The sequence below is a fragment of the Balaenoptera musculus genome, chromosome 3 (genome assembly GCF_009873245.2).
Source record: "Balaenoptera musculus isolate JJ_BM4_2016_0621 chromosome 3, mBalMus1.pri.v3, whole genome shotgun sequence".
Classification (NCBI taxonomy): domain Eukaryota; kingdom Metazoa; phylum Chordata; class Mammalia; order Artiodactyla; family Balaenopteridae; genus Balaenoptera; species Balaenoptera musculus.
This window is the reverse complement of record NC_045787.1, coordinates 50841221-50855376: the sequence shown is the minus strand read 5'-3', so window position 1 is coordinate 50855376 and position 14156 is coordinate 50841221. Positions and strand designations below refer to the sequence as shown.

The window sequence follows — 14156 nt, the reverse complement described above, 5'->3', positions numbered from 1 at the left end:
AAGAGTAGAGATCAAAGAAGAGCTAAATGATGAATGAGTTGAGCTGGGTAGCATGAAAATAAATGAGGGATTTATTTTCTGAATATTATAACAAGAATTTCAGAGTCCTCATGATTCTTTCTTTATTGATAAATGGCTTTCCAGCATGAAACAAAAGTTCTTTGTGTGCCTGTTTTTGTAATGCACTGGATTATTTTGATAATAATTATGTCTGTTGACGACCTAATGCTTGTGGTAAAATTTTAGAGAGGGTTTCTTGGATTCTTGTTTAGCAGTAAATGGACTTCCTAATTTTAAATTATTTCTTTGAAAGGTAAATAGTTTTGGGGCGAAGGCAAAGTAGTATTTCTTATGCTGTGTTTTTTGTAAATGTGTTATAAAAGCCTCTTGTGGCTGATGCTTTTTTATTAATAGGAGCCATTTAAGTAGCATTTTATATCATTAGTCAATACTGCGAGTTCTTTTCTATAATTATGTTGCATCTTATAGCATTCAGTATTGGAACCAGAAGCTAACCAGATCCGAGCATCAATTTTAGATATGGCTCATTGCATACGGACCTTCACTGAGGAAATCTCAGATTATTCCAGAAAATTAGGTGGAATCGTTCAGCACATTGAAGGAGGAGAACAAATAGTGGAAGACGGAATTGGAATGGCCCACACAGAACATGTATGGGTTTTTTTCTTCCTCACCCTTTTCCTTGTCACTTTTTCACCTTGTAGGATTTATTGAGCAATTACATTGTGCCAGTACTGCACTGGTCACTGGAAATAAGTTTTTTAAAAAGTCTTTGTCTTTATGGAAATTTATAATCCATCATGGAAGAGAGCCAGTTTCAAGTGTGGTAACTGTTACTTTGTGGGGGAAGTACAGGATGCCCTGGCAGTGTGCATAAAAACAGCAATAACTTGGGTAAGTCTTAGAAGGCTTTCTAGAAGATGTGGTGTCTAAACTGAGATTTGAAGGAGTTTAGTCAGGGAGAAGAGCGGGGTGGGGTGTGAGTTGTTCCAGAGAGGGAAGCATATGTTAAAATACATGGAAGTGAGAATTGGACATATCGTAGAAACTTAACTAAGTTCGCTATGGTTGAATCTTTGAGTATTGGGGTGGGGCGTGGCAAGAAAAGATGTTGGAGAGTTAAGGGCCAAATCCTGCAGCATCTTGTTAGACATGTTAAAGAGTTTGGACTTTATCTTAGGGGCAGTGATGAGCTGTTGAAGAATTGGCATAGGAATAACATAATCAGGTTTGCATTAAGAAAGGTTGCTCTTTAATATAAAAAATGAATTGGAGGAGCAACAAGATTGGAAGCAAGGAGGCCTATTGTGAGGTTGCTGAAATTATCTACTTGAGAAATGTTTATGGCCCATAATACTGGAGTAGTGAGAATGGAGAGGAGTACATGGATTTGAGATTTTAAAGAAGTAGAATAGTGATTTACTGATAATATTAGTGATTTAGTGATAATACTGATTGGATAGGTACTTTGCAGGGTCAGGCATAATGCCTAGATTTCTACCTTGCCCAACCTGGTGGATGGTGATATTGTGCTCTAATGGGGGAGGAAGAAGAATTTGGGAGGGGATAATGGGACCAAGGTGATAAGTTTAATTTGCATGTTGAATTTGTTATTTCTGTGAGATAAAAGGAGATACCCTTCAGTAAATTGAAGAGTCAGTGGGTGTTAGGAAGTGTGTCTAACTTTTAAGAAGTTTGGCTGTGAAGAGAAGGAAGGAACTTAGGTGGTAGTGGTAATTGCATTTTAAAATTGAATTATAGAGGAGAAAGGGATATTTTCACATGGGAATATAAAGTACAGGGACAGACACAATGTAGTGTTTTTCTTTTGTAAAGAAACCAAGTTAAGCTAAGTCATTGGGGAATAATGCTAGAACTGCTCTCTGTCAAATATAGTAGCCATTAGCCTCATGTGGCTATTTAAGTTTAAATTATTTAACAGTTCAAGAAAATACAGAATTTACTTCCTCAGTCTCACTAGCTACATTTCAAGTACATTTTACGTGCATGTAGCTGGTGGCTACCATATTAGTCAGCACAGATATAGAATATGTCTATCATCACATAAAATTCTATGGGACATTTTTGTGCTACGGTGGAAATATTTTATTTATTCCCTCAGCAAATATTTATTGAACACATCCCAAGTGCTAGACACTGTTGAAGTCAAAAATACCTGCTTTTGCAAAGTTTACATTCTAATGTGGGGAGAGAGACAGTACATAAGTAAAATACAGAAGTATGTCATTAGATACTCTGGAGAAAAATAAGGGAAAGGGGGAGTGCACTTTTATATGGGGTGTTTGAGGACAGGCTCCCTGAGAAGGGGCACTGAGCAAAGACCTAAAGGAGATGAGAAAGGGAACCATGCTAATATTTGGGGGAAGAGCATTCTAGGCAGAGAGAAGAGCAAGTACAGAGGCCCTGAAGTTGGAGTGTGCCTCGTGTGCTTAAGAAACTTTGAGGAGGTTGAGTTAGCTAAATTAGAATGATTGATGGGGAGCATAGCAGGAGTTGAGGTCAGAAAGGTCCTTAAAGGCACTTGCTTTACTTTCTTCCAGAAATGCCCTTGAAGATATTCACATGGTTCCCTCTCTTACCTCCTTCAGGTCTTAGCCCAGATGTCTCTTTCCCAGGGAGTCTGTCGTTGAACATCCCCTATAAAGGACTTTGGCATTTACTCTGAGTGGGAAACCACTGGAGAGTTTTGAGCAAAAGAATAATTATCATTCTGACTTAACATTTAAAAAAGGATCAGTCTGGCTTCTGGGTGGAGAATACATTATAGGCGGCAGAGGTAAATCTAGTGAGCCCAGTTAGGAGACTATTATAATAATCAGGTGAGAGATGATAATGGCTTCAATCAGGTTGGCAGAGGTGAAGGTGGTGAGGCATGATCAGATTCTAGATATATTTTGAAGTCAGCAGAATTTGTTGAGAAACTAGTTGTGAGATACGAAAGAGAAGTGTTAAGGGTGACTCCAATTTTTTTTAGCTTGAATAACCTGGAAGATGGAGTTGCCATTTATTGAGATGGAGGAAACTAGGTTCAGGGTTGAGAGAGACTGGAGATTAGGTATTCCTTGTTGCTTGAAATGTCATTTAAACAGTTGGATATCCAAAGGCTGTGGTTAAGGGGAAAAATTTAGTGGGGAGATAAACATTTTGGGATTTTTAAGGATATAGATTGTATTTAAATTTTCATTATTTCACATATAAAATCTTTGTTAAGGTTACAGTTGTTTAAAACTTATTTTTATTGCCTTAGGTACCAGGTACTGCAGAGAATGCCCGATCATGTGTCCGAGCTTATTTTTCTGATCTACATGAAACTCTGTGTCGTCAAGAAGAAATGGCTCTAAGTGTTGTTGATGCTCATGTTCGAGAAAAACTGATTTGGCTCAGACAGCAGCAGGAAGATATGACTATTTTGTTATCCCAGGTTTCAACAGCCTGTCTCCATTGTGAAAAGACTTTGCAACAGGTATGTGTTTTTTTTTTTTTTTTTTTTAAAGGCTAGTACTCCAATACCAGTAAACGAAGTCAGTTTTTTGTTTTTTTTTTAAACTTTGGGTTTATTTATTTATTTATTTATTTATTTATGGCTGTGTTGGGTCTTCGTTTCTATGCGAGGGCTTTCTCTAGTTGCGGCAAGTGGGGCCACTCTTCATCGCAGTGCGCGGGCCTCTCATTATCGCGGCCTCTCTTGTTGGGGAGCGCAGGCTCAGTGATTGTGGCTCACGGGCCTAGTTGCTCCGCGGCATGTGGGATCCTCCCAGACCAGGGCTCGAACCCGTATCCCCTGCATTGGCAGGTAGACTCTCAACCACTGCGCCACCAGGGAAGCCCCAGGTATGTGGTTTAAACATGATGAGGACATAGTTTAAGAAGGAGGATTTGTAAGCTTAAGTATATCATTACCAGAGGTACACACTAGTCTATTTTATTAATTTAATAAATATTTTTATATTATTACTCTGTGTTACTGTGGGCATTAACATTGTGCTTAGGACATGGTCTCTAACCTCAAATTGCTCCACTCAACCATATCAATGTCCTCTCTTTCATGTGTCTTCCCCACCATAAAACCATAGGTTCTAGAACCTAACTTCTTGTCATTCTTCAGTCATCCCAAGCCCATTAACCCTTCTTTGCCAAGCATATACTATTCTTTCTGCTTGATGGGCTTATGTCTCCCTTTTCTGATATTGGAAATCCTTCTTCAAATGTTTGCTGTTCTTTGAAGCTACTTACCCTTCCTTGCTCTTTTTTGTTTTTGTTTTTGGTGGTGGAGGTGGGGTGCCTCTCTAGCATGTACTCCCTATCTCTGCTCTAATTTATTGGTTCTTAACTTTGATGTCACAGAAAACCCGTGTTTTTTCATGGTTGAGGTATCATAAGCAATTTGTTACCCAGTTTGCAGACAATGTGCTTTTAAAATAGATTTAAGGTTATTCTAACAAAAATGCCAGTCTTACTCATTACTATTTCGGATCTGCCTTCATGATGTGCAATTTAAGGCTAATTATTGCCCTAGGAATTCCTGATAAGCTTCAGTCACTCTCATCTTTTGATATATTGCTAATGACTGTGTTGATATCAAATCATCATAGAGCTAAACTTTTTACTGTTGTAGAGCTTTTTCTCTTAAATATCTGATTAGACTTAAATGAATGTGGCCAGGCTGTAACCACATCAGTCTAGAGTCCTTTAGTCCTTATCACATTGAATTGTAATAATTGATGTTTATGCCATTTATTAAGTTGTCTTTGAGCTCCAGTCCTATTCTATCCTCTGCTTTGTGATGCTGATACTGGAACTCTGCAAACCACATACCAGCTCTGCCAGCTGCCTCCATGCGATTTTAGGCTCTGCCAGTAGGGGACAGTAGAAGGAAGCTGAAAGGTGGAGGCGGTTTCCTGTGCGTTCCCATTTGCTTGGGGTTCCTGTGAATGACACTGCTCATACTATGAGACCACTTTCCTTAGAGATCTGAATTTCAGCTCCATGGGATCCCTCCTATAAGTTTTTAAGTTTTAATAATTCTAGCGTCTCGCCTTTATTCTCCCAGCCCTGAGGGTGGTAGCCATTTCCTACAGTTGTTTCCTCCAAGATACCTCAGAGTTCTTTTCACCCTTTCAGTTGCCTACTTAATAACTACACCTAGTTAACAGTTCTTCATATTAATTTTTTCTATTCATATGACTGTTGTGGTTTTTATCTCCTGATTTGAACCTAATGATACAATATGCACATTTGTCCTTCTGGATGTACCTATCCAGATACAAAGAATTTAGAGATACAAAGAGCTTAATAAATACTTGTTCAGCTCAAGCTACACAGCAAAATTACAAATGGATCATGTCCTAAATCATACTTAAGTGAATACTTCGAAGTATTTTTATATTTATCTTATTAAAAAGAAAGCTCATAGTTACTGAAATATTTAGAAGTATTTGGAAGTATTTTAGAGTTTCTGAAGCATTTTGTCAAAGTGACTGATAATTGTTAATGACATGGTATTATCTCACTATGTTAATGCAGATGAAATTGCCGTCTTAGATTCATTCTTCATATGGACCTATTAGTTTTGTTCTGATTTATGGACACAGAACCCTAATCTCAATCAATATTCTTAAAAGTTCCTGCCACAGAGATAACTGAACAGAGGAATGGATGGAACATCACATATATATTACCAATTTTGAGAACAAAATCATCCCTCCCCTCCAGAAAAAATTGATGCATCATCTAAGTTCAAGGCATAATACTGAATGGTTAGGATTTGTTTATTAGGCAAATATTTGTTGTGTGCCTACTATGTGCCATGTATATTCTAGGTACATGGAATATGTCAGTAAACAAAGCAAGCAAAAAGCCATAATCTTGTGGAATTAGCATCCTAGCAAGGAGAAGGCAGACAATAAGCTATAACCATATCTAATAAGTAAATTATATAGTATGTTAAAAAGTGATCAGAGCTAAGGGAAAAGAAAAAAGTATGAGGGTACAGCAGATTGTATTTTTAAATAGGGTAAGCATCACTGAGAGAAGGTGAGATTTGAGCAAAGACTCAAAGGGGAAGAAGGTGAAGGGAACTAGCTCACACCTTAATGAAGAAGATTTCGGCTGAGGAAATGGTTAGAGCAAAAACCCATGCCTGGTGTATTTGAGGAACAGCAAAAGAGGGCACTGTGGCTGGAATAGAGTAAGCGATGGAGAGAGTAATAGGAGCTGAAATTAGAGGTAATAGGGAATTATATGTAAGGAGGGCCTTGTGGGCCATTGGAAGGACTTCAGTTTTTTCTGATTGAATTGGGGAAACCATTGTGGGGTTTTGAGCACAAGAATGATTTGATCTTACTTAAAAGGATCTGGCTGATGTGTAAAAAACAGATTGAAGGAGGGCAAAGATGGAAGGAAGGAGCTCAATGGTTAGAAGACTGTTGTAGAATTCCAAGTGAGAGAGAATAGTGGCTTGGATAGTGGGGGCTAGAAGTACCCAAATTTTGGATATCCAGTAGGATTTGTTGACAAATTATATGTGGGAATAAGGGAGGAGAAGGCAAGAATGACTCAAAGTTTTTGTTCTGGCAATTGGAACAACCAAATTGCTATCACCTAATATGAATATGCAACTGTGAGCAAAAACTGACAACACCGCTTCTCTCATGGAGGTTAAATATTGTTGGGAGATCTCTGTCTGATGAAGAATACATTGGTATATGTATAGAATATCTCTGGAATAATAATTGAGAAACTGAAAAGTGCTTAACTTTGAGGAGAGGGCCTGGGAATCTAAAGTGAGAGGGAGACATTGCAGTTTGACCTTTAGTCTTTTTTTTTTTTTTTTTAAACCAATACATGTATATCTTAAATTATTTTAAAAACTTTTTATAGGAGTACAATATATATATACAGAAATATGTGCATAAGTGTTCAGCTGGCTGAATTTTCAGTCTGGACATTACTGTGTAACGAGCATCCAGATCAAGTAACAGAACATTACCAACCCCAGAAGCCCCTCAGACTCTCTTCTAGTAACTACGTGCCTTTCCTCCTAAGGATAAACCACTATCCTGATTTCTAATATATACCTTGTTTTGGCCTGTTTTAGTAATTAATAAAAGTGGGAATCATGCAGTACAAACTCTTCATGTCATTTCTTCCCTTACTGTATGTTTGTGAAATTCATATCATCACATGTAATTGTAGTTCATTCTTACCTGAATGAACCTGTAGTTCATTCAACCATTCATTTTGGTTGTATTGCATTTGTGAATATACCATACTTTATTTATCTACTCTTCTATTGATGGGCTCTTAAATTATTTATTAATGCCTGATTATTGTTAACTTAGTCAAATTTATATATAAGTTAACTTTCAATACTGTAATGTTAAATGAGCTTTTCTTGAGTTTTAGTGATATATCTTTTTTCATTGTTTCTTTAAAAAGTTTATAAGAAATACCGTCTTCTCTTTTCTAGGATGATTGTAGAGTTGTCTTGGCAAAACAAGAAATTACAAGGTTACTGGAAACATTGCAAAAGCAGCAGCAGCAGTTTACAGAGGTTGCAGATCACATTCAGTTGGATGCCAGCATCCCTGTCACTTTTACAAAGGTAATATATTCTATACTTCGTTTTTAGGTGTGTTTTTGAACAAATCATAATTGTTTTACATTCCATGATAATCAGCTAAGAGACAACTAAGAAATTAATGAACCACAGAATTAGGGAAAAAAAAAATGACTGTATCAGTGGAAAATAGAAGGTGGTGTAATGAGTCTCCCTGTATCATCACCTACTTGAACAATTAAAAACTTTTTATTTCATCTACCCTTTCCCCCAGTCTCTTTCTACCTATAGTCTCCCAGGTTATTTTGAAACAAATCCCAACATATTTCATCCTAATATATCATTTCATCTATGTAATATTTTCATGTTTCTAAAACACGGGTTCTGTTCTCTTTTTCAAAACACAACCAGAATACCGTTACCACACCTAAAAAATTGAATAATAAATCTCTAATATCATCCATTATCCAGTTAGTATTCAGATTTCCCAGATTGTTAAAAAAAATTTTTTTAGGTTTGAGACAAAATCCAGCAAGGTGTGTATTTGGCATTTGGTTGATATGTTTTGGTCTCTTTTCAAGTGGATTCCCCCTAATTTAAAAAGGTACGTGTATTCCATTTTGCTCTCTATTTTTAGGGAGTGGCTTTTTTTTTTAAATTTATTAATTTAATTTATTTATTTTTGGCTGCGTTGGATCTTGGTTACTGTGCGCAGGCTTTTTCTAGTTGCGGCGAGCGGGGCTACTCTTTGTTGTGGTGCGCGGGCTTTTCACTGAAGTGGCTTATCTTGTTTCGGAGCACGGGCCCTAGGCGCGTGGGCTTCAGTAGTTGTGGCTCGCGGGCTCTAGAGCGCAGGCTCAGTAGTTGTGGTGCCCGGGCTTAGTTGCTCCGCGGCATGTGGGATCTTCCCGGACCAGGGCTCGAACCCGTGTCCCCTGAATTGGCAGGAGGATTCCTAACCACTGCGCCACCAGGGAAGTCCTAGGGAGTGCCTTTTAAAACTTTTTTAATCTTGTTTTATAATTATGTGAAACATTCACATGGTCCAGAATCAAATCTACAAAGCAAGGTTCATTCAGAGAAGTCTAACTTATATTCCTGACCCTGCCACCCTTTTCTTCCCTTCTCCATAGAAAACCATTAAGAATTTTTCTTAGTTTTATTCATCATTTAAAAAAAATAGAGAAATATATTTGCATGCACACTCCCCATATTTAAAGGTAGAATACTGTATGCACTTCTCCACCTTGTACTTTTCACTGAAGTGTACATCCTGGAGGTCAGTCCATAGCAGTATATAGTGACATTTTCTGTTCCCTTTTACAGCTGCAAGGTACTTTATTGTGAGAATGTACATTTTTTTATTATGGTGAAAAACACATAATATAAAATTTACCATCTTAACCATTTTTTAAGTGTTTAGTTCAGTATTGTTAAGTGTGTTCACATTGTGTGAAACATTTCCAGAAATTTTTCATCTTGAAAAACTGAAACTATACCTTATAAACAATGACTCCCCTATCCCCCCCCTTCTCACTAGCTCCTGGTAGCCACCATTCTACTTTCTATTTCTTTTTTTTTTTTTTTTTAATTTTTATTATTTATTTATTATTTATTTTTGGCTGTGTTGGGTCTTCGTTTCTGTGCGAGGGCTTTCTCCAGTTGCGGAGAGCAGGGGCCACTCTTCATCGCGGTGCGCGGGCCCCTCCCCGCCGCGGCCTCTCCCGTTGCGGAGCACAGGCTCCAGACGCGCAGGCTCAGCAGCTGTCGCTCACGGGCTTAGTTGCTCCGCGGTATGTGGGATCCTCCCAGACCAGGGCTCGAACCCGTGTCCCCTGCATTGGCAGGCAGATTCCCAACCACTGCGCCACCAGGGAAGCCCTACTTTCTATTTCTTTGTATTTGACTACTCTAAATTTATCACACAAGTGGAATCATATAGTATTTGTCTTTTTGTGACTGGCTTATTTCACTTAGCATTATGTCCTTAAAGTTCACCCATGTTGTAGCATGTGACAGAATTTCCTTCTATTTTGTCTAAATAATATTCCATTGTTTGTATATACCACATTTTGTGTATCCATTCATCTATCTATGGATATTTCGGTTACTTCACCTCTTGGCTATTGTGAATAGTGCTGCTATGAACATGGGTGCACAGATATCTCTTTGAGACTTTGCTTTCAATTCTTTTGGATAAATTCCCAGAAGTGGGACTACTGGATCATATGGTAGTTCTGTTTTTAATTTTCTGAGGAAATGCTATACTGTTTTCCATAGTGGTTGCATCATATTATATAAATCCCACCAAAAGTGCACGAGGGTTCCAATTTCTCCACATTTTCACCAACACTTGTTAGTTTCTGTTTGTTCTGGGGTTTTTTTTTTTTGATAGTAAAACAGGATGGCTTACACTAGTAGCCATCCTAATTGGTGTAAGGTGATATCTCATTGTGGTTTTGATTTGCATTTCTCTGATGATAGTGACATTGAGTATCTTTTTCATATGCCTCTTGGCCAGTTCTTTGGAGAATTTTGTACAAGTCCTTTGCCTGTTTTTCTATTGAGTTATTTGATTTTTTTGTTGTTGAGTTGTAGGAGTTCTTTTTATATTCTGGATGTGAATCTATTACCAGATACATGATTTGCAAGTATCTTCTCCCATTCTGTAGTTTGCTTCTTCACTCTATTGATTGTGTCCTTTTATTCACAAAAGTTTTTAAGGTTGATCTAGTCCCATTTGTTTATTTTTGCTCTTGTTGACTGTGCTTTTGATGTCATATCCAGGAAATCATTGCCAAATCCAATGTTATGGAGCCTTTCTTCTGTGTTTTCTTCTAGGAGTTTTATAGCTTTGGTTCTTATGTTTAGGGCTTTAATTCATTTATTTATAATCCAAGTATTTATAATTGTTATATATTCTTTCTTTATTTGCCCTTTTATCATTATATGATGAAATTCTTTGTCTCTTATAGCAGTTTCTGACTTAAAATCTATTTTGTCTGATATTAGGATAGCCACCCCTGCTCTCTTTTGGGTATGATTTGCATCTCAAAGATTTGCATCTCTTTCCGTCCTTTCACTTTCAGACTATGTATTTCCTTAGCTATGAAGTGAGTCTCTTGTAGATAGCATATTTTTGGATCTTGGTTTTTCACGCATTTAGTCAAACTGTGTCTTTTGAGTGGAGAGTTAAGTCTATTTAAAGTAATTATTGATAGGTAAATACTGTTGTCATTTTGTTCATTGTTTTCTGCATAACTTGATAGGTTTTTTTTGTTTCACCTTTCCTCTTTCATTGCCTTCTTTTGTGTTTTATTGATTTTTTTATAGTGTCATATTTGATTCCCTTCTCTTTTCCTTTGGTATATATTCTGTGGATTTTTTTTGTGTGTGGTTACCATTGCAATTACATAAAACATCTTAGTTATACCATTCTATTTTAAACTGATAGCAGTTTAACTTCAATTGCATACAAAAACTCTATTCTTTCACAGCTCCATCCCCCTGTACTTTATGTCATTGATGTCACAAATTACATCTTTATTGTACACCTATTAGCACAGGCTTATAGTGTTTTTTCATTTATTTGTTATATCAATTCTATGAAGAATTAAATTTATGCACCCAAATTATAATACAGGTTACTATTTGTCCATGTAGTTATTGTAACCATTTTAGATTTTCATATGGCTTCATGTTGCTGTCTAGCGTCCTTTCATTTCAACTTGAAGGACTCCTTTAGCATTTCTTATAGAGCAGGTCTAGTGGTAATGACTCCCTCAGATTTTGTTTTTCTGGGAAAGTCTTGATTTTCCCTTCGTTTCTGAAGGGCAGTTTTGCCATATATAGCATTCTTGGTTGACAGTTTTTTTCTTTCAGGACTTTGAATGTATCGTCCCACTCTTTCTGGCCTGCAGTGTTTCTGCTGAGAAATTTGTTAATCAAATTTATGTGATGAGTCACTTTTCTCTTGCTGCTTTATCCTGTTTTTGACTTTTGACAGTTGGATTATAATGTGTCTCAGTGTGGGTCTCTTTGGACTTATCCGAGTTGGAATTGAGCTTCTAGAATTTTTATGTCCATTTCTTTCTTCAGATTGGGAAGTTTTCAGCCATTGTATCTTCAAGTAAGATCTCTTTGCCCCTTTATTTCTGCATCCTCCTTCTGGGACTCCCATTCCCATATGTCTCTTAGGGTCTTTTCACTTTTCTTCATTCTTTTTTCTTTTTCCTCCTCTAACTCCATTAGTTCAAATTACATGTCTTGTAAAAAAACTAATCCTGTCAAAAATCCTATGTAAGTTTGGTACAATTTTTAATCCCCATTTTACAGATGGGAGAAGTCAGGCAGAGAGGTCATGCAGCTAGCAATATATACAAGTATGTTCACTGCAGCATTATTTGTAATATCAAAAAATCAGGGATGACCTAATATCTCTCAGTTGGTGATTGGTTAAATTGTGGTACATGGAATATAATAAAGCAATTAAAAGAAAAAGGTAGGTCTATATGTTTTGAAATGAAAGGATTCCATAATGTACTATTGAGTGTAAAAAGTAGTTGCAGTGTGTATTTTTTTTTTTTTAAGTATATCTGCTTTGTGTATGTCAACCAATGTCTGCCTAGGAAGATATCTTGCAGGATATATGTGAAATTGTTAACAGTGGATATTTATGGGAAGTGAGTATCACTTTTCATTTTTAATTAATATATTTAACACAGAATGAAAAATCTTATTTAAAGAAGATTCAGTTGAGTTAGAAAATCTGGGAGAAATAAGTGGGTATGTGTATTTTTTTTAACTTATATAAAAACAAAGTAAGTAGTAAGTTTTACTAAGCTAAGATTTAGCAAAGCAATGAGGATTGATTTCCTCTTTCTAAAGATCAGAATAAGGGTATTTTAATAGGGGACTATAACTTTGATTTTAATGGATTAAGGAATGAGTAGGAGACACAATAATTAACAAAGGTATTTTATAAATAAAAGTGTAAGTACTAATACTTTTAACTCCATATCAAAATTAAAAGATTAATTTTTTAAAAAATTATAGGACAATAGAGTTCACATTGGACCCAAAATGGAAATTCGAGTTGTTACGTTAGGATTAGATGGTGCTGGAAAAACTACTATTTTGTTTAAATTAAAACAGGATGAGTTCATGCAGCCTATTCCAACAATTGGTAAGTATGAGTATTGCTTTTACCTTAATGGACATTTTACAGACAAACCCTAGCTTACAGCTGAGTTCTTTGGGACTTATTTTATGTCAATCTGGTGTGGAGATTGGCTCTAAGACACCAGCATTTCAGAGAAGAAATGCAAGATTCAGTGGCTGTGGGATTGAAATGTGGATGGGGAGGATAGCAAGAAGGAACAGAATACTGGTGGGACAGTGGAAGGAATAAAGGATTGATGACCCTGGCTGAGGATTAGGGTAGTGATGCAGATCTGGTACTTGGGTGTCAAGGTCTTAAGGACTCTGGTGGATTAGAGGGCTAACCCTGGTTAAAGGTATACATTTCCCCATGCATGTTTATCACGAGTGGAGTTGGTTGGGGAGCAGTAGATAGTGCTGTATGCAGATAGTTTGTAAGTCACAGTTATAAACAGGGTTGCCTGTGTTTGGTGTGTAAATGTAAGTTCAGTATTAAAGTAAGTTTTTTTAAAAACAGGTTTTAATGTGGAAACTGTAGAATATAAAAATCTAAAGTTCACCATTTGGGATGTAGGTGGAAAACATAAATTAAGACCATTGTGGAAACATTATTACCTCAATACCCAAGGTAAGAATGTAAAAATTACATCTTAATTTTTCAAATTTTTAGGATGCCAGTTCAGTTTTCAATTCATTGATTTAGCTAATAAAACTGATATTTTAGCATTGTTTAAAAACGTGACTATACCTTTAAATATTGTTAGCAAGCTCCACATTATTAAGAAAATTAAGGTGGATAGACTGGGTTATGTACTCTGGTTTATTTCATGAAAAACCATAATTTAGCATAAAGACCAAATTTATCTTATGTATGTAGGTAATTAAGGGTACTTTCCTCTTGCTGCTCTTAACAGTTAAAGTATATTATTAGTGTTCATATGATTATGATCACTGGCAATATTGTGTTATAGGGTAGAATTTGTGGCATATAGTTCTCTTGCTCTATTCAATTAAATTCAACTCAACAGTTATCCCATTATAATCTCTCAATAGCGCCACTTCTTCATTTCTATTCACAATTAGCTGTTATCTGCAGAAGAAACTACAGTGGTTTGCTTTTGACCAAACTGTGTTATATCACATATATTCCACTTAGCATTTATTCACACTTGGGCCCCATTCTACACTTTGCCTCTTGTACCCCAACATAAAGCTTATTATGTTCATGCTACCTGTTCCGTATGTCATCCTATTTTCCACCTAGAAGAAAGACTAGATAATTTTTACTTTGGGATTCTTGATATTAAGTTTAGTATGAGACAGTGATTTAGGGGACAAAATGGAATTTTGAACATGAGGAATGGTTGAAAGTCTGGGATGTTTAGCTACCATAAGG

General features: G+C 36.5%; 1 protein-coding gene across 1 annotated transcript in view; it reads left to right on the top strand.

The window, feature by feature from the left end:
* The window catches only part of TRIM23 (tripartite motif containing 23), a 39323-nt gene that overhangs the window by 20013 nt on the left and 5154 nt on the right, over positions 1-14156 (top strand). Inside the window, exons 5-9 of the mRNA XM_036848590.1 lie at positions 490-672; positions 3290-3505; positions 7511-7645; positions 12656-12785; positions 13278-13388. Of these exons, the coding sequence (XP_036704485.1) occupies positions 490-672; positions 3290-3505; positions 7511-7645; positions 12656-12785; positions 13278-13388 (775 nt within the window). The remainder of the gene's footprint in view (positions 1-489; positions 673-3289; positions 3506-7510; positions 7646-12655; positions 12786-13277; positions 13389-14156) is intronic.